We start from the raw sequence: 26,781 nt of genomic DNA, 5'->3' as shown, positions 1-26,781 counted from the left end.
AAGAAAAAGAATTGTTTCTGGTCTAGGATTCAGTCCAAGATCACACATTGAATTTATTTATCATTTCTCTTCATCTTTTAATTTGAACAGTTCTTCAGTCTTTATATGGCCTTGACATTTTTAAGGAGCACAGGCAAGTTATTTTGTAGAATGTCCCTCAATTTGTGTTTGTCCAGTGTGTCCTCACAGTTAGATTCAGGTTATGCATTTTTGGCAGGAATTCCACAAAAGTGCTTGTTGGAGCATTATGTCAGGAGGCATATGGCGTCTGTTTGTTCCATTGCTAGTGATGGGACTTTAGTTGCTTAAGGTAATATATGCAAGATTTCTCCACTGTAAAATTATTATTTTTCCCTTTGTAACTAATTTATTGTGAAGAGATACTTTTGAAACTATATGGACATCCTGTTTCTTATCACACTTTTTGCTCTCATGTTTGAGCATCCATTGACAATTCTTGCTTGCAGGAAGTAATAAGGACAGTGTGTGATCCTGTCATTCAAACTGTGGTGGTTGTCAAATGGTGATTTTTCAAATGCCATCGTTCTGTTTACATTTCTTATTTGGAATTCTGCAAGGAAGAGCTCTTTGTTTCTTTCTCTCTATCATAGTGCCTCTAAATTTTTAATAAATTATAGGCATTATTTGGCTTTTGTGTGACATTGACATTTCCAGTTTTACTCTTATGTGTGTCATAAGAAAGGGAATCATTTACTCTTATGGGTGTCATAGGAAAGGGAATAATTTTAAGCACTAGTAATTAAAAATCCATTTTGATTTGGCTTTGCTGTATGATTTACTCCTTTAAAAGATTATTTAGCAGTAAAACTTCATTTTGCTCAGAACATACCTGAGCATGTTTTCGTAATGGATATTGAGGAGTAGAGGAGTAGTAACTGGCAGGAAAATAAACTTAGGTAGAGTTAAAATTTTACTGAAGGAATGAATATATATGTGAAATATGAAACTATCTTCATTTCAAACCCAAATGAAATCCAGGGGCTTGTGGAATGACAGATCATGGGTTGTCCTTATTACTAAAAAGGCTTTTTATTCTGCAAAAAGAAATAGTAAGATTAAAGCATGCTGATGAGACTATATATAGTTTGTTCCCCATGTGGGCCCTGGGTCCTCCATATGTTTTTAAAAGTATCTTTTTCAAAAAAAAATTTTTTAAATTTGTTTTTAGAGATGAGGTCTCACTGTATTGCCCAAGCTGGTCTTGAACTCCTGGCCTCAAGCCATCCTCCTCCTTCACCTCCTTAGTAGCTAGGAATACAGGTGTTGGGTCACTTGAGGCCAGGAGTTTGAGACCAGCCAGCCTGGGCAATACAGCAAGACCTCCTACTCTAAAATATATATATATATCTTTTACATTTAAGCATCAGATTACTTTCTGCCTTTGAGAGTAACCAGTACACCCATGCTTTTTAAAATAAAAACGGTTATCTTAATTGTTGATGGCTTTGTGAAAATTAGTGTTTTGTGGAAAATTAGTATTTTACCTCACAGTAAAATATTAGTAAGGAAGGTGCGTATTTATCTTTTGGTAATAGAGTGAGACATGTTTCTGTCTCATATAACATTCTTTTAAGGTAATTGTTGGATTTGGGGTTTGAAGATGGTACTATAAAGTTGGCATTTTCTTTTGTTTTCTGACAGTTAGCTAGAAACAACAAAGAGAGGGAGAAACTAAAACACAAATCCAGTCTTCCACAAAACAAGACAGTTAAACCCCCAAACCACAAAATAGGTGGAATTGCTGGGAAAAACAGTGGAGATGATGAGGCTGTGTGTGGGAAGCGGTGAAGGGAGGATGCCACAGCTGCAGAGCTCAGAGCCAGCGAGAGACACTTCATGTAACTGAGAGCCCCATGGGGTACAAAACCGAAATCCCTTGTTTACAAAAGCAGAAGGGTTTTCTTCAGCTAATGGCAGGAGCTTTCCTGCACCTGGTTTGATTCTAAGAAGTTGGGGAAATGAAGCCAAACAGAGAGTCACACAAGCAATTTTTGTGGGAAGTATACGTCTGTCTATAATAGCAGTGGAGGAGGAGATGACTTTGCATTGTGAAAAACCTCAAGACTGCCTATCTGCATTGGCTGTTGAGAAGTAAAACACGGAACTCTCTCTTATGCACAACCCTTGTTAGAGCCGGTTCCCCTCGGCCCCAGGAACAGAAAGACAGAGTCACTGAGGCTGCAAAAAGGCAAAGGAGTTTTATTGACTAGCTCGAGCTAGGGTCCAAGCCCCGAGCACCAACACAGTGGTCTCTTTCCATGGGCAGGGACCCCCGCACAGCGAGGGCACATGTCTTTTATACTTTTTTTAGCAGAGTACATGCATGGGGCGATGGATCCCCCCTCCCTCCCGTAATTCATTTGCTCCTTCAAAAGTGGCTGATTGTCTTGGCTCTTGATTGGTTGGTGTCCAAGCCACGGGGCTGGCTTCTGATTGGTTGGTTTCCAAGCCGCAGGACTGGCTTCTGATTGGTTGGTTTCCAAGCCGCGGGACTGGCTTCTGATTATGCCTTGTCCTTCTTGTCTGATTAGTTGGTTGGAGGGCCCCGGGAGTCTCCAGCCCTTTATCAGGAAGTAACTTGCGGTTATCTCCCCGGGGCCTTGTTTTTCTTAACTTTAGTGAAGGCTGTCATGGCTCCACTTAAGCTAAGCTAAGCCAGCAAGCCATATTTACAGAAGCAAATAGCATCAGTTAGAATCAAAGAGAGCACACATTTTTTTTTTTTAAAAACAATTCCTGTTCTTCACCCTGAATCAAGAAAAAGTTTTGTTAGTCCACAATTGGAACCACTATGGCCTTCTGCATGAACCTCATACAAACAGCAGGTCCAGGAAAGCCAGCACCTCCTTCAAAGATGAATAATCAAAAGGAATTCATTCAGCTCAAGGCCACTACAAATACTGAAGAATTAAAAAGGAAGAAAGGACAGAAAAACAAAGGACAGATGAAGAACACTCACCTAAAAATATTGCCATAAAGAAGATAAAAATGGTGAGCAAACATTTTGCCATGAATTTAAAAAGCTTAATGAAGTATTTAGCACTGAGAGCACAAAGCAATTGACATAAGAGGCCAGGGAAGAGATAGTGTGACTGTATGAGAAAATGCAATGTAAGTCAATTGAGCAGAAAGAAAAATAAATGAAATTAAAAAATAGAAAGATCGCTGAAATGAAGGGGAAATTGAAAGGATCACGTGGACAATGGTGAACGGTAGAAAACACAATAAAAGACAAGGAGGCTAGAATTGGAAAGAGCAGGTAGAATTTACCAAAATTAATAAAAATGTGAAAACAAATTAGAAACTGATTGATATGGAAATCAGAAGAGGAACTTAACATATGCACATTTGAGTCTCAGAAGAAGGAAATGTAATGAAAGACAAATATTTAAAGATATAATTCAAGATAAAATTTCTGACATAAAACCAAACACCCATACACACAAAATTGCAAGAATATTTTCATCAGGTTTGTTTGTTTGTTTTTTTGTTACATGGGAGTTTTTGAAAAAGAATGTATTAGGTTTCTTTTTCTGCTGTGGCAAGGACATACAGTGGTACTTAAGCAGGCACTTATCTGAGGTAATTGGCAGAATAGATGGAATTGATAACAATGGAAGTTTGATCCTGTAGAGATTAGTTATACTGACTTTATGTAATCTGATTAAAGAGGCAAAATTTGCTTCAAGTTAAGGTTGTTTTTTTTTTATTTATTGTTTTAGGTAGTCTTTGAATATAAGAAGAATTTTTATAAAATTCTAAATTTTTAATTGAGAATTTTATGTCCAATTTTATACATAAGCATGGATTTTCCTTTTGTGTTATTATTTTTTAAATCAGGATTTGGTATTAAAGTTGTACTGGTTTATAAAATGAAGGAGCTTTCTATTTTTAAAAATTGTCTTGACTAACTTAAATAATGTTGGAATTGTCTTTTCTTTAAAGGTTACATATCACCTGTGAGTCAATCTGATCCTGCTTCCTTCTTTACCATTCCAACCTCTTCAAGTTTTCCATTTCTTAGGATACTTTTGGGAGTGTAATGGGGAAAGTATTCATTTTCTCTTTAGTTGCACATTGTATTCTTTTAAACTCTTCATTATCTGTGACTGTGGCTCCTCTCTCATTTCTAAAATGATGTATTTTTGTTGTCTGTCTTTTCCTAAGGAATGTATCTCTTTTATTCAGAAGATTGCTTTTTTTCCCCTCTCTCTTTTTCCTACTTTTCTTTTTGCTTATTTTGTTGGTTTCTCAATATTAAGTTCGCTTATTTTTAATCTTTTTTCTTTAATAAAGATGTCCTCAAAGAACAAATTTTATTATGTTCCATAGCTTTTGGTGTGGAGTATTTCTTTCTCATTGCTTTGGATAGTTTGAATTTTCAGTTTTGCTTTCCTCTTTGAACATTTGAAATCTTTGATGTAAGAATATATTTCTTAATTCCCAGGTTTTAAATTTTTTTTTAAAACTTATTGGACAGTGATTCAGTAAGACCCACCCCTCTGCCAGCCTCCTCATCTCTATCAGCAGGGAGTCAAGTTGGAGCCTTGGAATTCTGTCTGCTTCTATCTGACAAGACTTCCCTTCACATCCCTCTTCTCTCCACATATTTTTTATCTTGCTCTTACTGCATCTGTCGTAAAACCATGAGGCATCATACTGTGTTCTTCTATTTAATAGTCCTACAGAAGGTCCTGGCCTCTCAGGTTATTCCTCATTCCCCAGACTCTAATCTTCACAAGGTTGTATATAATTTTTTAAATTACATCACAGTATATCAGCCCAAAATTTGAACAGAATATCAAAGAATGCTAAATGTAAGTAAAAGGAAAGCAGCAAAATTGAATATATTAATTAAATATGCATGGGTCCAATTGTCCTAATAACTCAGATTATCATACAGAGTTGAAAAAATACTTAAAATAAATAAGGAACGATCGAAAATAAAGGGATGGGCCAGGGAAATGCAAACAATGCAAAAGCAGGGGTGTGGTAATAAAATATAAATTAAGGTAGAATTTAAGGTTAGTATACTGGATGGAATAAAGTAGGATATTATGTAATGATGAAAGGCCCAATTAATTATTGATAACATAACAGCTAAAACAGTAATAAACAAATAGACACCAAAAATAGAAGCTATGTAGAAAAGCAAAATCTGTTCAAAACATAAGAAAAGAATTTGATGAAAATACAATTATATTAGATTTGTTGTATTTCTTTCATAATTAGGTAGATCCAAAAGACATGAATAAAGGCATAGGGAAGTAGAATAACGGAGTCAACAAATATTTTGGATAAAGAACTCATTGCTTTAAGAGTTGGTGGAACAATTTCATAGAATCAGTCTTGGACTGGGCAACAAAGAAAATGTTACATTGAAAAGAAGTAGGGATTTTATAATACACATTCTCTGATAATTTATTCTTTCAGAAAATATTTTTGACCTGTTATGTTTCTTACATATGAGTTGGTAGCAGTATTTTTAAAAAATTATACATTAAGGTTGACTTTTTTGGTATCTAGTTCTTTGAGTTTTAACATGTATTAAAACAAATGTTTATGGTCATATAATGTTATCACCACAGTTGACATCATCCCCAGAATTACTTGGTGCTATTCCTGTCTAGTCCAGCCTAGTTCCCCAGCCTCTAATCTTGGCAGCCACTGTTCTGGTCTCTAGTTGTTGTCTTTTTGAGAATGTCATATAAATGGAATCATATAGTTTGTAACCTTTTGAGACTGACTTCTTTCACTTAGCTTAATACCTTTGAGCTTCCCCCCAGTTGTTTCACAGTCGTTTGTTTCTTTTTATTGCTGAGTTGTATTCCATTGTATGGGTGTACCAGTGTTTTAGTTGGTTTATCCATTCACCAATTGTAGAACATTTGGGCTGTTTCTAGTTTTGGGTGGATATGAATCTTCTTTTTTTGGAGATTCCTGTAGATTTTTACATTCTTCCTTTCCTATCTGGATGGCTTTTATATCTTGTTTTATTGCCCTGGCTAAAAATCTCTAGCACAATGTCGAATAGAAGTACTTAGAGCTGATATACTTATTTTGTTCCTGATACTAAGGGGAAAATATTTCCATCTTTTACCATTAAGTATGATGTTAACTGTAGGTTTTCATAGATGCCCTTTATCAGGTTGAGGAAGTTCTCTTTTTATTCCTAGTTCACTAGGAGGTGTTATCAGAAATGCATGTTTGGATTTTGTCAAATGCATTTTCTGCATCTACTGAGATAATTACATTGATTTTTTTTTTTTTAATGTTAAACCAATCTTCCATTTCTGGGATAAACCCACTTGGTCGTGATGTATTATTCTTTTAGCATTTTTTTATTTGTTACATAAAATTTTGTTTAGGAGTTCCATCTGCATTCATGAGGGAATATTAGTCTGTAGTTTTCTTTGTGATATCTGTCTGGCTTTGGTATCAGGGTAATGTAGGACTTACAGAATGACTAAGGAATTATTCACTCTTCAGTTTTCTGGAAGAGTTTGTTTAGAATGGATTGTTATTTAAATGTTTGGTAGAATTCACTCAGGGCCTGGAGTTTTTTTTCATGGGGTAGGTTTTTAACCACAGATTCAATTTTTTGAATGGATATAGGACTGTCCAGGTTATCAATTTGTAAAAAAAAGTTCTAGTAAAATATACATAACATAAAATTTACCATTTTAACCATTTTAAATGTATAATTCAGTGACATTGAATACATTCACATTGTTATGCAACTGCCACCAGTGTCTATTTCTAGAACTTTCTCATCACTCCAAACAGAAACTGCAAACCAATTAAACAATAATTTGTTGCTCCACTCTCCCTTCAGTTCCTGGTAACCTTTATTCTCCTTTCTGTCTCTATGAAATTTGCCTTTTCCAGGTACCTTATATCAAAGGAATCATATAATATTTGTTATTTTGTGTCTGGCTTATTTCACTTAGCATAATGTTTTCAGGATCCATCCATGTTGAGGTATCAGAATTTTATTCCATTTTATGGCTGAATAGTGTTCCATTGTGTATATATACCACATTTTGTTTATCCACTGATCCATCGATGAACACTTGGGTTGCTTCTATCTTTTGGCTATTGTGAATAATACTGCTGTGGATTTTGTTAGCCAAGTGTATGTTTGATTCCCTGCTGTCAGTTTTTGGGATATATACCTACAAGTAGAATTGCTGGATTATGTGATAATTCTATTTTTAGCTCTTTGAGGAAACACAAGAGTTTTTTGCAACAGCTGTGCCACTTCACATTCCTATCAGTAATGCATAGGGATTCTAATTTCTTCACATCCTTGTCTATACTTGTTATTTTCTGGGTTTTTTAATAGCTTGTCTTAATGGGTATGAAGGTAGTATCTCTCTTCTTTTCTATCTCCTTAAAGTGTAAAGTCAGGTTATTGATTTGAAATCTTTCCTTTATGTAATATATGTTTACAGCTGTAAATTTCTCTCTCAGCATTGCTTTTACTGAATTCTATAAATTTTACTGTGTTGTGTTTTCATTTGTCTCAAGGTACCCTCTAATTTTTTTCTGTGATTTCTTCTTTGTCCTGTTGATGGTTTAAAAAGGTGTTTCATTTCCACATACTTGTGGATTTTTCATTAATTTCTAATTTTATTCTGTTGTGATCACAAAAATAGTTTGTATAATATTATTTCAGTTTTTTTGAGATGTATTAAGGCTTGTTTTGTAGCCAACATACAGTCTAAATCCTGGTGAGTGTTTCATGTACACTTGAGAAACATTTTTTTTGAACAGGGTGTTCTGTTGGATCTAATTGGTTTGTAGTGTTGTTCAGATCCTTTATTTCCTGTTCATAATGTATCTCATTGGTCTATCCATTATTGAAAGTGATGTATTAAAATCTCCAACTGTTATTGTAAGACTATTTTTCCCTTCAATTCTGTCAATGTTTGCTTCATATACATTGGGGCTCTGTTCTGTGGTGCATGAATGTTTATAATTGTTACATCTTCTTGATGAATTGGCCTTTTCATTGACATATTTTGTCCTCAGTTGTCTCATAACAGTTTTTGACATAAAGTCTATGTTGTTTGATTTCATTATAATCACTCCTGTTCTCTTTTGGTTACTATTTGTATGGAATATCTTTTCCTTCCTTTTCACTTTCAACCTATCTGTGTCTCTAGATCTACAGTGAGTGTCTTATAGAAAACATATGGTTGGGTTTTTAAAAATGTTCTGCCAGTCTCCTTTTGATTGGAGAGTTTACTCTGTTGCATTTAATATAATTACCAATAAAGAAGGACTTCTGCCATTTTGCTGTTTGTTTTCTTAAAGAGTTTTTGTTCCTTATTTTCTCAGTTAGTTTTTTGAGTTTAGTTGATTTTTTCTGACATGCTTTGATTCTTTTCATGTTTTCTTTTGTGTATATTCTACGGGTATTTTCTTTGTGATCTGTTTCTTTATGAGTTAATTCTGGTAGCTTTTAATCTTTCAAGGAAATTTTCTGTTTTATCTAAGTTGTCAAATTTATTGTCATAAACTTGTTCAAAACATTCCTTCATTATCCTTTTTTTTTTTTTTTCCCGAGACAGTGTCTCGCTTTGTTGCCCGGGCTAGAGTGAGTGCCGTGGCGTCAGCCTAGCTTATAGCAACCTCAAACTCCTGGGCTTAAGCGATCCTACTGCCTCAGCCTCCCCAGTAGCTGGGACTATAGGCATGCGCCACCATGCCCACCTAATTTTTGCTATATATATTTTAGTTGGCCAGATAATTTCTTTCTATTTTTTTAGTAGAGACGGGGTCTCACTCTTGCTCAGGCTGGTCTCGAACTCCTGAACTTGAGTGATCCACCCGCCTCGGCCTCCCAGAGTGCTAGGATTACAGGCGTGAGCCACTGCACCCGGCCCCTTCATTATCCTTTTAACCTCTGTACAATCTATAAATGATGTGATGTTTTTCATTTTTATAATGATAATTTTTTGTCTTCTTTTTCCTCATCATTTTGGCTAGAACTTTATCACTTTTATTGATTTTCTTTATAGAACCAGCTTTTGGTTTCAGTCATTCTTTTTTTTAAGTTGTTTTTCTGATTTGAGCTTTATTTCGTTTCTTCTTGCTTTGGATTTAATTTTCTGCTTTTTCTATTGTCTCAAGTTTTGAAGCTCAGGTCATTGATTTGAGATCATTTTTCTTTTCTAATATGAGCATTCAGTGCTGTATATACTGTCATAAGTATTGCTTTAGTGGCATCCCACAAATTTTGATGTTGTGTTTTTCTTTTCATTCAAAATATTTAGTTCAAAATACTTCTTAATTTGAACAATTTGATTATAATATCCCTAAGTTTATTTTTCTTCGTGTATCTGTGCTTGGGATTCATTGAACTTCTTTGATCTGTGGGTTTATATTTTTCATGAAATTTGAAAAATTTTGGCCATTATTTCTTCAGATATATTTTTTGTCCCCCTTTCTTCTCGCTTTTTCATCAGCTCTAATTGCTTCCATATTAGGCTGCTTAAAGTTGTCTCACAGATCACCGATGCTCTCTCATTTTCTTTGAATCTCTTCTCTCTGTTTCCTTTTGGGTAGCTTCTATTCCTGTGTCTTCACATTCACTTAATGTTTTCTTCAGCAATGTCTAATCTGCTGTCAATTCTATCCAGTATATTTTTTATCTCAGACTTTGCCATTTTCATCTCTAGAAATTCTATTTGGGTCTTTTTTATATTGCTCATTTCTGTCTAACTTTTTGAACTTGTGGTGTACAGTTATATTGTTTTTAATGTCCTTGTTGGCTAATTCTGACATCTGTGCTAGTTCTGAGTCAGTTTCTATTGATTAATTTTTCTCCTTTTTGACAAGGCAGACATGTCCATTGATATGTTCTAGTCTCCTGTTCACAAGTATCTGTTATTGAGTTCGTAATTTCTTTGGTAAATTTTCATGTTCCACTTAGGGCTTGCTTCAAAGGCTTTATTGATTGTACTATCTATAATATTAATATTTTTTATTTTTTACTAAAATAACCCTCATGAAATAGGCAAGTGTGCCTTAAAAAAGATTCTTGCAAAGAAGCTCAATTAAAGATCATATTAAAATGCTAACACAAATGGACAACAGGAGAAAAGCTGAGATGACAGTTCTACTTCTGTTATGAGCTCCGTGTCACCCACATGAAGAGGTTGAAAAGATGGTTTAATCAAATATTGTAAGAAGTTGGCAAAATCAAATTTATCAAAAAGACTTCCATTGCTGCTGCCAGTTAAGACAAATTATTATCCACCTGCAGAAGAGTGGAAGCAGGCAGGGTAAAAAGCAGTTTTAGCATGTGAGAGCTACAGAGTTCAATTGCTGCATGTGAGATTCACCAGAAGAACCTAGGGAAGAGGAATGAGGGCTCTAGGGGTCTGGATTCAGATGAGGTGTCCTTTCAGCCTACCTGTCTGTTGGCTGTGATGGTAGGACTCCAGTGCCCAGTGTCTCCTGTCCATGTCATTGGTAAGTTCCTGACACAGTATGTTAAAAGAATGACTTGGAGACATTGTTAGTTGTCCACATGCGAATTATGCTTATATCAGAGACAGTCGTTAGACTGTTCTCAACAAACATGTAGAAACAGGAAATAATTAGAGAGAAAGAGGATATGGTGGAGGGGAGGAAAACACAAACATTCTGGAAACAGTGAGTTTCTTTTCTTTGGTAAACTAATTAGCTGATAATTAGAAAAGAGGCCCTTTGCCCTTGACCATGTGTCTGGGGTTACTAAGAAAAAAAAAAAACAAACTTTTTTTTTTTTACACTGTCTCACTAGTCACCCTAGGTAGAGTGCAGTGGTGTCATCATAGCTCACTGCAACCTCAAACTCCTGGGCTCAAGTGATCATCCTGCCTCAGCCTCCAGCTGATTTTTTTCTATTTTTAGTAGAGATGGGGTCTCACTCTTGCTCGGGCTGGTCTCGAACTCCTGAACTCAAGCAGTCCCTCTGCCTCAGCCTCCCAGAGTGCTAGTATTACAGGCAGGAGCCACTGCGCCTGGCCAAAATTAGTCCTTTACTCTCTGGAAAACCTTGAGAACTTAACTATAGAGTATACATGACAAGCAGTCTCTGTGTAATATCTGCCAATGGCCTTAATTTAGGACCTGCACCAAGTCAGAACCATTTCCCTTCTCTAAATTTTCTCAGGTTTTGTGTTTTTTTTTAAAGTAATAGGAAGAATATGTAAATAATTTCGTATGTTTATATAGATGGTTCTACTTTTCAAATGGCGTAATAACTTCTTTATCTAGACCTGGTGAATACCAGATTATTTAATATGAGGGATTTTTTTGTTTGTTTGACTGCAAAGAAGTTTTATACTTAGATTTTCCTTGGACTATGTAAGCACCACTGTACTTTTGTTAATGGTTGCCCATCATTGTAGGCATGGCTTTATCAACCAGTTATAACCCTAGCCCAAAACACCAAACTTTTTTTTTTTTCCAATATCTTTGACATACAGAAAGACCTAGCGTAATGCACCTTTTGAATGTGCATTTTTATTACCTAATTTGTGTATGTAATGGGTCACCAAAAGTCATCCAAGAATTACTGTAATATTTCCATACTGGTGATAGGTGTTCTGTTCAGCGTTTAGCACTTGAGGGTTGCGGCTGTTCTGAATTAATTGTGACAAGCTAATAAGATCTTTTGAAAGTTTTTTTCCAAGCTTCTTGAGCTAATGTTTTCCCTCTGTCCAGTGGGGTAGACTGCACATTATTTTTGATACTCTTTAAAGACATGTGGGCAGTTACTGTTCATTTAAGCCAGATGGCATATGTCAACTCCTTTTCCTGGCTGCTTTAGAAAGCCTTGTATGACTTCTTATGAAGCTCTTCTCTTTACATAAATTAGTACTTATAGAAGCTTTTCACAGACTTTGGGCACCCCTCTTTCACTTATGGAGATTCTTAGAGAGAGTTGGGTGCAAACATTTTTGTGTATAAATTCCTTTTTTGATTGTGCTGTAGCAAGTGATTATTGATTAGGTTATATGAAGCTAATGTTTTTTAGGATAAAAACAAACAAAATAAAGAATTCATAAGACAAGGAGTGAGTGGCCCTTTGATATTTTTAGCAGTCCTCCAAGCTGCTTATAGGCAAGATCTGAGTTGTGGTTGGCTGGCAGTGGACAGCACTCTTAACAGTGTGTGGATGCTTAGGGAACCCCTGACAACTGTCACGCGATCCGCAGTCAGCATGGATAGCCTTCTCTGTGTTGGCACCGTAATTCTAGCCCTTGACTTAATATGCATAGCCAATCATCACCTTACATTTAATTTTGTTTTTCCTTTTTGGAAGAATGACAGGTAGGTGAGTGCTTGAGTGCCATAAGCATTTGATTTTTGTTTATCCTGAGTAAATCCTAAGCTGCTGAATTTTAGTGACACTTTTTCTTTTATCCTCACATGCAGAATTCAAGGAATTTGGGGTGTGAATTTGGGCATTTGATAAAGTGGCTTTTCTTTATTCTGGTTTTCTTGGTAATGGATTTTAAAAGTATGTTTTACTGGGAGACTCATCAAAATTTTCATTTCTTCAAGGTGTTGACTTTAAAGTGAAAACAATTTCAGTGGATGGAAATAAGGCTAAACTTGCAATATGGGTAAGAGTTTTTTTAAATGCATTTTTTTATAAGTATTAAACTCATACTTTTTGGGAAGCAGAAATTGATTTGTTTAGTGTTCTAGAAGTGAATGAACAATTTGTATTAAATAACTTGGGAGATTTGATGTTGATTAAAGGATAAACAGTATAAATAGTTATATCTTATAATTGGGTAATTAGGCAGGGACATGTTTTACTTAAATTTTTTAAATGTATAATCTTTTCAGAAAATTTCAAAACAGAATAGAATATTTTAATAAAAGATCTTACCTGCCAGAGAGAACCATTGTTATTGGGTGTTTTTCTTCAGTTTTAAAAAGACTGTCTAGATTGAACTAACACTAAAGATAATTGTTGAGGGAAAGGGGAATGTAGTGATACTTAGAAGAAAATTGTATTTTTCCTGTTTGTTAGTATAGATATAAAATTTGAGTTTGCCAACTTTGGGTATATTTTTTAATACCTCATTTTTCCTTACTGGTTTCTTTTCATTTTCTTGTGAATCCAACCATTCTGATCCACACTGCTCTGCTAGCTAGACCTCTTCATGCTAGTGCCAAGCAAGGTAGCATTCACTGTCAAAAATATCCAAGATGCTCAGTGTCTATGTGTGTCTGTTCTGTCTCTCCCTGTCATCTACCTACCTACCTACCTATATCTGTCTCTATTTAAATATAATTGCTAACATATAAATATGTTAATTATAAAAATATACTATTTTATATATCTAATTTCCACATGCTGTGTAAACATAGATATATATTTATATGTGATAAATAATATTAGAACTGATTAGCACTCATCAAATTGAGACATACTTCTACATGGCGGTTAAATGGTAAATGCTGTTTGTACATCAGTCACAGATTGAAACAGCAAGTGTCCATACATTGTATGATGTCTTTCATCTTTCTCATGTTCTCTGAATGGCACATTATTTCTAACATACGTTTTGTCCTAAAATAACAAATAACTATTTAAGTATGTTTAATGTTTTTATGTCTATTTTTTCTAACATACTTTAAATGATTGTTAGCCTATTTGCCCCTCTCCCCCAAATGTGTTTAATGTCAGTCAGAACAGTAATATCTAACAGAAAACAATTTTGAAAATGTTGGACTATGTTATAGTAAAATATATTAGACAATGTAAGAATACTGGCTTTTTCTGTACTGAAGTAGGGGGTTGATTTTCCATATGCTTTTCATGGTTGATTTATCACCTCTTTCTGCCCTTGCTACTGCGTTGTGAAATGTACAGATTAGAGTAGGCTCTAAGACTTACTGGTTGCAGTGAGATTTTTCTCTCATACAAGAGGGTTTTTTGGTTTTGTTTTGTTTTGTATTTACTTTCTAGTTCCTGCCTAAGCAAAAGGCTAGCAGGTATAATACTATTGAAGAGACATCTTTGCCATAGGCCTGGAAATATTTTTTAAAGAAGAGAGGATTTTCCCCCCTAACTATAAGAATAATATAGGCTCATTCTGAAAGGGATAATAGAGACAATAAGAAATTAATAGAGAAGAAAGTTTATCTTTAGTATATATACATTTTAGTGTATCTAGGCACAGGCATATATACTGTTACACACATGTGTATATTCAGTTTTCCAAAACAAAAGGATTATATCTTATGTTTTTTAACCTGTTTGTCTCTTCCTACTCTCCCCCGCCCCCACAACTGACACATGTAATGTGTACTTTTGGTCCCTCAGTTTGAATGGCCCCTTGGATTCCATTTCATGGCTATACTTTAATTTAGTCAACCTTTAATGAAAGATACCAGTTTTATCTTTGTTTATCTTTTGCCATTCTTTATCTTTGTTTTAGATAAACATTGCTCTGATGAGCATCTTGATTTATACATCTGTGTGTACTTGTCCGATTACTTTAGCATGTATACCTAGAATTAGAAATGTTGGCTTAAAAAATGTGAAGATTAAACATTGACACGCACCAAAAAGTCTTATTTTTAATTTGTACTTCTACCAATTACATTTTCATTTTGACTCTTCCACACCTTAATCTGTACTATTGTTAGTCTTTCTCATTTTTGCCTAAGTAATACTTTTTCACTTACATTTGCATTTCTTTTGATTAGTGAGATTTTTTCCCCTCTATTTATTGATCATATTTTTAAATGATTTTTCTTTTTATGTACTTTACCCATTTTAGCATTTATCCTTTTCATGATTAAAGTCGTTCATTATTTAATAAAAATATTAGAGGCCGGGCGTGGTGGCTCACGCCTGTAATCCTAGCACTCTGGGAGGCCGAGGCGGGTGGATCGCTCGAGGTCAGGAGTTCGAGACCAGCCTGAGCGAGACCCCGTCTCTACTAAAAACAGAAAGAAATTATCTGGCCAACTAAAATATATATATAGAAAAAAAATTAGCCAGGCATGGTGGTGCATGCCTGTAGTCCCAGCTACTCGGGAGGCCGAGGCAGTAGGATCGCTTAAGCCCAGGAGTTTGAGGTTGCTGTGAGCTAGGCTGAGGCCACGGCACTCACTCTAGCCCGGGCAACAAAGTGAGACTCTGTCTCAAAAAAAAAAAAAATAAATAAAAATAAAAATATTAGCTTTTTGTGATATAATTTTTCTACTCTGTCATTTATCTTTAAAATCTTGTTTAAGATGAATATATGTTTGTGTTCTTATGTAATACTCATTCTGTCATATGCTACAGATTTTTTTTCCCAGTTTGTCATTTACTTTCAAATCTTGTTAAGAGTGAATATGAGTGTGGATGGGGAGGGCTAGAGTAGGGATTTTCTTGCCATACCAATGTATAGTATTTATATGGCCATACCAGTTAAATAACGTCATGGCATCTGGGTGTCATGTCATATTTAGGAAGGCCTTTCCACTCAATATTAGAAATGTATGAATCCATAGTTTCCTCCAATTCTTCTGTGATTTTACTTATATAAATAAAATGAATTCGTCTCCCACTTAGAAGCTTCTTCTAGGCTCAGATAGAATAATTAAGCATAGCTCTGCCCCTGCTGCCTCCTGAGAGTGCATACTCATCAGAACCTAAATGGCATCTGTGAGGTTTTCTTCTGTTGCCTTTTTCTATTTCTTTGCCTCTCTTCCACACCCCACATTCTATTAGTTAGCCTTTCTGGATCTTTTTTAGCCCTTCGTTTATCTGTATTTATTCAGTAATTTCTTCTCTCCTTCCCCCATCAGCAAATAAAACCATGGGATAGAAATAAAAAGCTCTGCTTCTTTTGTCTTAAAAAGATGCCATTACACCTACCACATATTCCTGTTTTGAAAACAAACAGAAGCAAAAATCTGACTATATACACATATTAAATTTCTAGTAATTATAAATCCTGATCTAATGCTATAGCACTGGCTATTTTTTTTTTTGCCCAAATTACCACACCTATTTAAACATTTTTATAAGTGAATCCAAAAATGTCAAGACTTTAAAACATCTGTACTAATTAAATATTTACATATAAAGTGTCAAAGTCACATGTACTGTTGTAACATTAAAATATTTCTTGCTGTAATCTTTACTTTTAAAACATTGGGCCTTACGGATATTTTACCTGTAATTGCAGTTCTGATATTTGTGTTGTGTTTCATCAAGGCAATTTTTAAAGTTGATCTCAGGGAAGACCAGAGAGAACAAAGTTCATATTCACTTGCTCTCTGCCAGTTCTGGAAGTTCTGGATACAGTTTCCTTATGCAAATAGAATGACATTTTTCCTGTCATAACAAAAGTCTTGGAACTAAAATATTTCATACTTGGTCCTTGCCCTGAACTATGTGTTATGAAAATGGAACAGTGTTCCATGTATGGAAAAGTAGCTACCTCTTAAATTTCCAAATTCTCTGTTCCAAAACTGAGACTTGTCTTTTAAATAACAGCTTTTCCTTCCTTTTTCCTTTCTCTTAAGAAAAAAAGATAGTCTGTGGTACTAAAAGTTAAATGCTTACAGTGTATCTGGATACTGAATAATTTGTTGTTAATTTATCTTTTTTTTTTTTTGCATGTAAGTGAATAGCTAGGATATGTTTCTTATAATGGTTTGTCTTTTTAAAATATACGTTTTTATTTCGTTTTTATGAATTGGATTTTCTGAAATAAGTACTAGTCCAAAGCTATGAACATTTCCAGTTTCTTATTTTACGTGTATATACTACCAATTGCTTTCCGAAAATGGTGGTATACTTTAACATAGAAGTTACATCTTTATGGCTCCCAGGTGATTATTATTTTTTTCTGCGAACTTGAGTCTTGATCACTTGCTCATAGTGATAAAAGATTATGGGCATCCATGACATATTTTATTATTGTTAAAATTATAATATTGACCTATGTCATGTTATTGAAATTATAATCTGCTTTAGGCAGCAAGTCCACTTTGCTTTATGCAGCTTTTAATTTATATTATTGTTCTTGAAGAGTTGAGTAAATGTGCAAATTGAATAATTTTAAACATCGGGCAGATTTTATGAATACCTTTGAGGCAGAGAGAATTTTTGTAAAGAGAGAAATCATTTCTTATTTTATAAATTTATCTGTTTGGAAAGTTTAATTTTAAATTATTACTTCACTTAAACATGGTGGAGTAGGGGTTAGTTTCTGTAGTGGTGAGACTGGGAGCAAGGACATTCAGCGTTTATGTGAGAGTATCTGTGCAAGAGTGGTCATGTTCAAAGTCGCTCACATCGAAAAGTTATTTTCTTTTTATCTGGGACTATAAAAGACGGCAAATACTCTATATTGTCTTAAAGCATTCTCTACTTTGGCCAGGCAAAGAAACTAGGTATTGCTGGTTTAAAATTCCTCTCCAATCTTATAAACCTCTTAGAGGTTATTAACACTTTTTATATCTAAAAGAGTTTCTACTTGTCCCATAGCAAAACATTCATTTACAATGGTGGGACTGGTAGCAACAGTTGTGGTTCAGTATACACATATGTCTTTACTTTTCTTCAGGTTACTTTTACATCAGCAGACTGCAAACTTTTTCTTAAAGCACCAGATAGTAAATAATTAGTCCAAACCTAAAGCAGGCCATATCGTAATACATAAGCAAATGGGCCTGCTGCGTTTCAATAAAACTTTATTTAATAAAATCTTATATAATAAAACAATTGGGTGGCTGAGGTAGCAGTTTGCCAACTGCTGCTTTATATAATCATAGGTACACTGAGACCACAGTTCAAGAATGGTACAGAGACAACAAAGAGAAGGAACCAGGCCCAGAAGTAGTAGAGGCTTGTTAAATTAGTTCATTCTTTTTTTTTCCCCAACAAGTTCTGAGCTACTGTCTTCTGTCAAGAATTGCTCTAGCTACTGGGGTTTAACTGGTGGTTAAGCAGATGAGTTCCTGCCTTCATGAAATTTGCATTTCCTACCTAGGGTACATTTTTTGTTCATTAACCCTAACATAATTCAGAAACAACATATAATCAGGAGTGGTTTGGTTTTGTACATTTTCCTAAAAGAAGGTACATAGACAAGAGCCCAGCCTAAAAATTCCTTACCAAAAATAAGACACCCCTGCAATTCTCTTTAAATCAGTGGTTCTCAGCCTTGATATTACATTAGAAACACCCGGGAAGATTTTTAAACTTCCTGTCATTACCCTAGAACAATTAAATCAGAATCTTTGGGGGTTGTACCCAAGGATTCCCAGAAAATTGCATTGTGCAACTGGAATTGAGAACCATGGCTTTCAATGAAATGGATTTTATATGTGATAAAAATCTTAATTCCAAAATGTTAGAAAACCTTTACTTAGTTGCATTTTTCTAGATATGAGTATTTATTAATTTTATTTCTGTAACACTTGTCAGTAAGAGAAACACATCTTATTTAAATTCCAGGTTTTTGGTATAGTATACACTATTTTGGTGATGGGTATGCTAAAAGCTTTGATTTTAGCATAATTTGTTTCATCCATGGAACAAAAAACAATTATACACCATAAATCTACTGAAATTAAAATAAATAAATAAATAAATTAATTAATTAATGCCAGATTTTTAATGAGCTTGTACATTAATATTATTATACTAATACTGTTTGATTATCTACTCTTAGTGTATTGAAGGTCTGTTATTTGTACTTTGTTTTATTTAACAATAATTGTCATTTTTAGGATACTGCTGGTCAAGAGAGGTTTAGAACATTAACTCCCAGCTATTACAGAGGTGCACAGGGTGTTATATTAGGTAAGTTTTTACTGTAATATACTATTTAAAAATATTATTATTGGAATTTCTGATTTTCCTAGTCTATGAAAGTCTTGTTTTATTTTTCTTTAGGGATACTTTTATGTAACTTTAAGTTATATTAACCTCATTTACTATTAACAAATATTAAAACTTTTTATTTCTTTTCAGCCCTTTGTTTAGCAATTAAAAAATAAAGACAAGACTAGTTTATTAATATTTGGTGTAGAAGCATATGTTGATGAGGACGTAGCTGAGGATTAATCTTCATGTGCTGGTCTGCCTTGGAGTATTACCAGAAACTGGTCTTCAGTCATTACCATATTAATATTTGTTGCAGTTTATAAAAGAAGGAAGAGTATTTGTTGCTTAGTAGAATCTGTTTTATTAGTCCTAAAAAATAGCACAAAGCATTTAACGGTATTGATTCATAGTCAAACAAAATTTAGAAACCAACTGTGGATTCTCAGTGTAATTTGTTGAAAAGTGATTATTCTTGATATTCCTGGGAAACTGTTTAAAATGAATATTGATCAGTTGTAGGTAGAATTCTTTTTTTGCATCATGACTTGATAGTAACACTTATTAATTTGGTTCGGCATCTCATAAGTTTAGAAACCACTTTAAATTATTAAGTTCTTTGTTATAATGCAGGATAATTTAAGGTGAAAGTGGTAACAGAGGAAGACAGTCAGGAACCCATCCACTAACTGTACTGTAATTTTTTTGAAGTTGCAAATTCTGGTTCTTGTAAGAAACAAATTAACAAGGTCATAGATGTTTAAATTCATATAAATTATTTTGATAATTTGCCACATATTTGAATCTAAACACTCTTTGGGTTTTGGACAGACTTCTTCCACCATTATGAGTGGCAACAGCTGTTGTTTTTCTATAATTGGTTTTTAGTTATTGCACAGGATATAATTTTATTTCAGTCCCAGTATGTGTTAATAAGATTGAAATGTGCATATGTATGTAGTTTGCTTTTTTTTTTTTTAAACACTTGTGTCTTCCATCTAGATCAGTAGACGCTCATTGTTAAGCACTGAGGGCTTAACAAAAAAAAAAAACTTGTCTATACTCCGTAGTAATGCTAACTTTTGGGTACATATCAGAAATACAATGACATGACTTCTTATTTTTAATGCTTATTTAATAAATGACTCTTTTCTTTTAGTTTATGATGTCACAAGAAGAGACACCTTTGTTAAACTGGATAATTGGTTAAATGAATTGGAAACATACTGTACAAGGAATGACATAGTCAACATGCTAGTTGGAAATAAAATTGATAAGGTAAGAAGGCAGACACTTAGTGTCTTGGTTCTGTATTTCGGTAGCTTTTTTTAATCATTGCATTTATCTTTTAGGAAAATCGTGAAGTCGATAGAAATGAAGGCCTGAAGTTTGCACGAAAGCATTCCATGTTATTTATAGGTAGGTGTGTGAATGAATATCTGTCCTTTCATAATTAATGAGGAATTTTAAAATGGGGTTTTTGCTAAGTTTCTTTCTTTATATATTTATTCAGTTCATTGGAGCCTCATGCTACAAAATCTAACTATAGAACAAAGTTCCTTATTTTTCTTTCTTTAATAATAAAGTAGAATCGCATTATGTGAAATCGTATAGAACACAATCAAATCACTTCTCTCAGGATACAGTGGCGTTCGATAAAGCTTGGCAACCAGTGCTGAAGTTGTGCCTTGCTGGTCCGTATGCTGCTAGCGTCAGCACCACCTGGGAGCTTGTTAGAAATGCGTCGTCTCAGGCGCTGCCCTAGATTTTCTGAATTAGAATCTGCATTTGAACAGTATCTTCATATGGTTCATATGCACATTAATATTTGAGAAACATGGTTGAGCAGGGGTTGGCAAACTAAAATATGGTTGAAATCTGGCCCCGCCATTTGTATGGGAACACAGCCATGTCCATTCATGTACATGTTGTCTGTGGCTGCTTTTGTGCTACATGGCAGAGTTTAGTAGTTACAACAGAGGCCGTATGGCCCACAAAGCCTAAAATATTTACTGTCTGGCACTTTATAGAAAATGTTTTCCAACCCCTTATCTACAAAGTGGATTAGCTATATCAGACTCACCTGGGGAGCTTTTTAAAATTATAGGTTTCTCTGCCTTTTCACAGGTCTGAAGGGCAGTTTGTCAAAAGCATCCTAGTTGATTCTGATGTGAAGCCAGCTTCAGGAATTACTCATTTAGCTGTTCCATGGCGTTAGAAGCTACTAGGAATCTGCAGATGGAATTGAGAGAACATAATCTATAGATAGAAGCAGGGTGGGATAAGTGAAAAATGTGGGGATTTTCTGAAAAATTGAGTACTACCTTCCCTGTTTACTTGCTGTATGTCCCTCGTTTCATACGTTAGTTTACTCGGTACTTACTGAACACTGAGGATATAACAAAGAACAAAACAGGCAAACTCCTTCCCCTCTTGGAACTTGCATTCTAGCAGGGGAAAAAGACTTAAATCAGTAAGTAGTGTTATGAAGGAAATAAAACATTGTAAGGGGAGAGAGGATGACTGGGGTGGGGGCCAATTAGGGAAAGTTCTCTGAGGCAGTGCCGTTTGAGCAGAAATCCTTTGTGAGAGGATCCAGAGGGAGCTGTCTCAGGCTGAGAGAATAGCAAACATTTCCTGAGGCAGAAACCAGCTGAGTGTGTTTAAGGAACAGGTGGAAAGCTTGTGAGCTGCAGCACAGTATGTGTGGAGGGAAGGCTGGTGACAGGAGAGATGAGATTGAAAAGGTCATGTTGCACTTTAGAGCATATGGTAAAGAGGTGGATTTCATTCTAAGTGTGGTGGAAACGGGAGTAATGATGTGCTCTGATACTCTTTAGAAAGATCCATTTGTGTAGAAGACAGACTTCTGTGCAACATGGCAGAGTTTAGTAGTTATGGGAGATGAGCTCTTCTCTTGCAGCCGCCCAGATGGATGAAACTGATGTGGCTGGTGGAGAGATGGCAGTTCTTGGAGATGCTGTGAAGGTAAAGCTGACAGGATGTGTGGCTGGATAGGGTGTGGAGGACAAGGAAAAAGAATAGTCAGTGATAATGTTAGGTTTTTGGCTCAAGCAAGTAGGTGGATTTTACTGCCATTAATTGAGATGTAGAAGGTTGAAATAAGGGCAGGTTTGGGATAGGGAAGTAGGAAATCCATAATTTTTTTCCACATAAGAATGTTTTTCAGATAATCAGTGGACATGCTGGTCATTACCACTTAGGTAGCATTTAAGGTCATGTGATTGGAGCAATGACTCCAGGAAAGAATGTGAATAGAGAAGGACTGAAGACTGAGCCCTTGATATTCCAGTGACTTAAGGGCAGCATAAAAAGGAGGGGCCGGCCAGTAAGGCTGTGGGTGACAGACCAGTGAGATAAGAGGATTTCCGGGAGTGTTCAGTGTCCTGGAAGTCAAGTGAACAGAGTATTTAAAGGAAGAGGAAGTGATAAGCAGTATCAAATCCCAGAGGTGTCAAATAAAATTAGCATGTTGGATTTAACAAGATGAAGGATATGGTGATCTTGAAAAGAATGGTTTCAGTGGAGTGGTGGAAACAAAAGCCTAATTTAGAGTAGTTTAAAGAAAGAGTGTGAGATAAGAAGGCAGAAACAGCTTATATATAGATAACTCTTTAAAACAGTTTTCAAAGAGAGTAGAGAAACTGAGTGGCTACAAGAAGGATGTGTGGGATGGAGGTCAAGTTTGTTTTTTAGTAAGATGGAAAATAATTTTGGCAGACTTCTAGGCTGATTGGTTTGATCCAAGAGAGCGAGCGCGTGATCCTTCAGTGAATGAGAACTAGGCCAGAGAGGAGTAGAGTTCTGGGAACTAGAGCAAGGGTGGCTTAGGTTGCATTAGGGATGGTTGTCCCACTGCAGCAGGGGTGAAGGCAGAGGATAATCGTAAATATGCTGGGAGTTGTAAATTTTTTAGTGGGATGATCAGGGAGTTCTTTCCAGATTGCTTCTGTTTTTCTCAAAATAATGCTAGGTCATCAGCTGAGATAGAGGAGTTTTGAGAAGAAGGACTAAATAGTCATCTCAGACAGTGAGAAAGGTGATCATTAGGGAATTGTAGGGTTGGGAAGCAGCACCAAGTGTCCACTTGAGTTTTATGAGCATAAACTTCACGTGGGACCAGTGCTCATGGTTGTATGTTGTTTATCCAGCCGCGGCACAGAATAATCAGGTTACTTGTTTAACTTGGAGCATGAATTTTCTTATTTTAAAATAGGAATAATATCTGCTTTGAGGGCCAGCTTTAAGAATTAACTGAAAGCTTAAAAAAAAAAAACTTTGGTATAATATTTGAGTAGGGCTTTACAAGTTACAATTCTATCAAGTGATCTTGGGATTATGTACCAGTATTCTTATGGATAGAGTTTAAATAGCTCAATTTTGAGAGTTTGAGGAAATTCACTAATATTTAACCTGTGGGGAGAAATTGTTGATTTGGCTCTTAAATATATTTATGCCATAAGTTTCCCAGAAAAACATGGGAATGTGGCCAGAAAGGAGTACACTATGTTGTTTTTCCTTGAATTTCAGAGGCAAGTGCAAAAACCTGTGATGGTGTACAGTGTGCCTTTGAGGAACTTGTTGAAAAGATCATTCAGACACCAGGACTGTGGGAAAGTGAGAACCAGAATAAAGGAGTGAAACTGTCACACAGGGAAGAAGGCAGCGGAGGCGGAGCCTGCGGTGGTTACTGTTCTGTGTTATAAACTCTGGGAAATTCCAACTCTTGCCTATTTGATCAGATAGTGTCATCTTTCTGTATATAAACTCTTTAACTGCTATTTTAGGGACCTTGCAGTTTGCACATAATTGTTTTTTATCATGGCAGTAAATATTTGCAAGAAATCCCATTCATTGGCTTTCCTAGGTGAAATGTTACAGTACGCATGCACGGTTCGCAGTCTGCAGTTTTTTTTATGTAACATAAAATAGGTGTACCTTTACAAGTACATTTGATTTTATGATTTACATTTATCATGTAATTAAAAAAAATCCATCTACTATCTAGTATATGTTGACACAAGGTCTGCTTTTGGTCTTCTTTTTGCTTAAATACTCCTATCAGTTACTGAATCACTTGGTATGTAGAACTCCCAGAACCCCAGGGAAGTAGACAGGTGTCATCAAACCTGGCAAATTTCCTTTCAGAAACAACCAAGAGCATGATTCCACAGCCATTCTAGGATGTTTGAGATTCTCTTTCAGTAGTAAACAAAATTCCCAGTACGGAATGTAGCACAGGCCAATTTATAATTAAATCTCTATTTGTTCTGATGATACTTCTGAAATAGCATTGATATGTTAAAAAAGTTTGGTATTACTTTTTAATTTACTTCAGTGATTAGCTTAGTTGCTTAACTGGAGTTTTAATCCTGTATATGTACATTGGATTCATGACCCTTTGCACAGCTTCTTTGGTTATGTGGTGTTTGGCAGAATGGCAATAAGGTTTTCTCCCATTTTGGCTTCAGAAGGACATGAATAGCGTGTTTATTGTAACTCCTGTAGTACTTACCACTTTTAAAACCAACATCTTTTTTCATAAATGTTGGTAGTGTTTGTCCAGGTACCTCAATTGTAGCTTGTGTAATGTTTATGAATATCTGTATCTTATGGCTTCCATAATGGCTAGTTGATATTCAAAAACCTATTTCTGTGTTTTGAGGGGTGGGAACAAAAAAACACTAAATGACAATTTGAGAAAGACATATTGCTTCCAGATTCTGATGTGTGTGGGAAGATACTGTCACAATGAAAATCTTGGTAATTTACTGTAACAAGTAACCAATAATTTATCAAAACCAACTTGTACACACTAATAAATCTTTTTCACAGTATTCAGTCTTCTCACCTCTTGCTATTGTACATTGTATATTTTCTACTCATATGTTATTTAATTTACATTGATCTCTGCTATATTAAGCCCCCAAATACGTGATTTGTCCTTTAAAGTTGGTCGCTATAATACCCCTTAGTAAGATTCCAATATTAATTTCTGGGCAATTTGTTCTCTATATACAGTTGCAAATGATAAACATTTTTGTGGGTGACCTTTGCAATATGTATGTTAATGGATTTACTTCAAGTTGAGTTCTTTCTGAAACGTACATCTTTACATATGAAAATCCTACATTCTACTTGATTTACACTTTTTAGTCTGCGTTACATGCGATTGGAGGTTTTATGCTTTCTGTATGTTTTTACTAAATATAAAACATTTATTAATATAATGTTGGAGAAAGATAGCTAACACATGTACTTATGATTTGTTCGTGTTACATTAAAACGTTAGATTTGTGTATTTATATAGAGTCTGTATTGAAAAGACATTTTGTTTAATAAGCTTTTTGTTCCTTGAGCTATATAATAATTTTTCTGTGCATTGGATTGTCTTGATTTGGTCAGAATTTGAATACATATGAGTCACTTGAAAATAACTTTTAAAAATTAATTTTGTTTGATAGATTTATATTGTAACCTTTTATAGTTTTTGAATAAATACAGCCTGCTTTCCCTAGATGCATTTGTGCAGGAAGTATTATACATTTCCCTATTACTATCATCAGCTGAGGAACATTTGAATAGAATGTTATGCAAATTACATATTATTTGGCTTTCATTTTACTATTTTGTTGCAAGCTTAGTGCATTGTGGTGGAGGTTTTCTAAGTGAGATAGTTGTATCTAAAATCGGGCACCTATATAATAGGATTTTGTTAATTCTTTGTTTCAAAATCATTTGAAGTAGTCTTAAAGGGCCTTTTGCAGATGGTACAAATTAGAACAATTAAAATATAGCATTTTGGCTGGGCGCGGTGGCTCATGCCTGTAATCCTAGCACTCTGGGAGGCTGAGCTGGGAGGATCGCTCGAGGTCAGGAGTTCGAGACCAGCCTGAGCAAGAGCAAGACCCCGTCTCTACTAAAAAATAGAAAGAAATTAACCGGACAACGAAAAAATAGAAAGAAATTAACCGGACAACTAAAAATATATATAGAAAAAATTAGCTGAGAATAGTGGCGCATGCCTGTAGTCCCAGCTACTCGGAAGGCTGAGGCAGTAGGATTGCTTGAGCCCAGGAGTTTGAGGTTACTGTGAGCTAGGCTGACGCCACGGCACTCTAGCCCAGGCAACAGAGACTCTGTCTCAAAAACAAACAAACAAACAAACAAAAAATATACACACACACACACAGAGTATTTTGAGTTCTAGGAGTATAGACCTAAACAAGTAAGTGTTTGATTTGTGAGTAATAGTTACATTTATTGAACGCTTCCTTGGTGCCAGGTGCTGTTTGCTGAATTAGCTCGTTAAACTTCACAGCTACCTTAAGAGGTTGGTACTCTTATCGTGCTTATTTTACAGATGAGAATAATGAAACAGGTTTGTTAGGTAACTTCCCCAAGATCACGTAGCCAGTTAGTGATGGAGTTGGATTCCAGGCAAGGCATTTTCACTCCTGAACCCATACTCTTCACCTTTGCTCCCTGCACTGTGGCTAGTTATTAACTTTTTGTTTTAACATAGCCGAGTTAAAGGAGTTCCTCTATTTCTTTATCACTTTCTTTTGTTATATGTAGTAGAAGTATTTCAGACTTATTGGTGAAAGAGTAAATCCAACTGGTGAAAACCTATCCTGTAAGTCATGTGACCTAAAAGTTAAGATATTAATAATAGAGTAGGTGGTCTCTTAGTTCTTTTATTTTCTCAGAGTGGAATAAAAATCTCTGACTTAGGAAAGGCACAAACTTACAGGACTTAACGGCACCTGTTTGTAATTGGACATGAGAAAAATTAAATATGGAAACAGTCTTTTGCTCAAAATTGAAACCTGGGGGGGGCGTGTTTTCATTTCAAGTGCTTGTTTGTATCTACCAACTCACACTTGGTG

General features: G+C 35.1%; 1 protein-coding gene across 1 annotated transcript in view; it reads left to right on the top strand.

Moving 5' to 3' along the window:
* Positions 1–25,411, top strand: part of RAB18 (RAB18, member RAS oncogene family) — a 32,183-nt gene extending 6,772 nt beyond the window's left edge. The window contains exons 3-7 of the mRNA XM_045533201.1: positions 12,586–12,647; positions 18,778–18,850; positions 20,031–20,149; positions 20,224–20,290; positions 23,423–25,411. Coding sequence (XP_045389157.1) covers positions 12,586–12,647; positions 18,778–18,850; positions 20,031–20,149; positions 20,224–20,290; positions 23,423–23,598 — 497 coding nt within the window. The 3' untranslated portion in view covers positions 23,599–25,411. The remainder of the gene's footprint in view (positions 1–12,585; positions 12,648–18,777; positions 18,851–20,030; positions 20,150–20,223; positions 20,291–23,422) is intronic.
* The last annotated feature ends 1,370 nt before the right edge of the window (positions 25,412–26,781 follow it).

The sequence above is a fragment of the Lemur catta genome, chromosome 1, assembly GCF_020740605.2.
Source record: "Lemur catta isolate mLemCat1 chromosome 1, mLemCat1.pri, whole genome shotgun sequence".
Lineage (NCBI taxonomy): Eukaryota > Metazoa > Chordata > Mammalia > Primates > Lemuridae > Lemur > Lemur catta.
The sequence above is the reverse complement of the archived record's forward strand: the minus strand, read 5'-3'. Positions and strand labels throughout refer to the sequence as shown.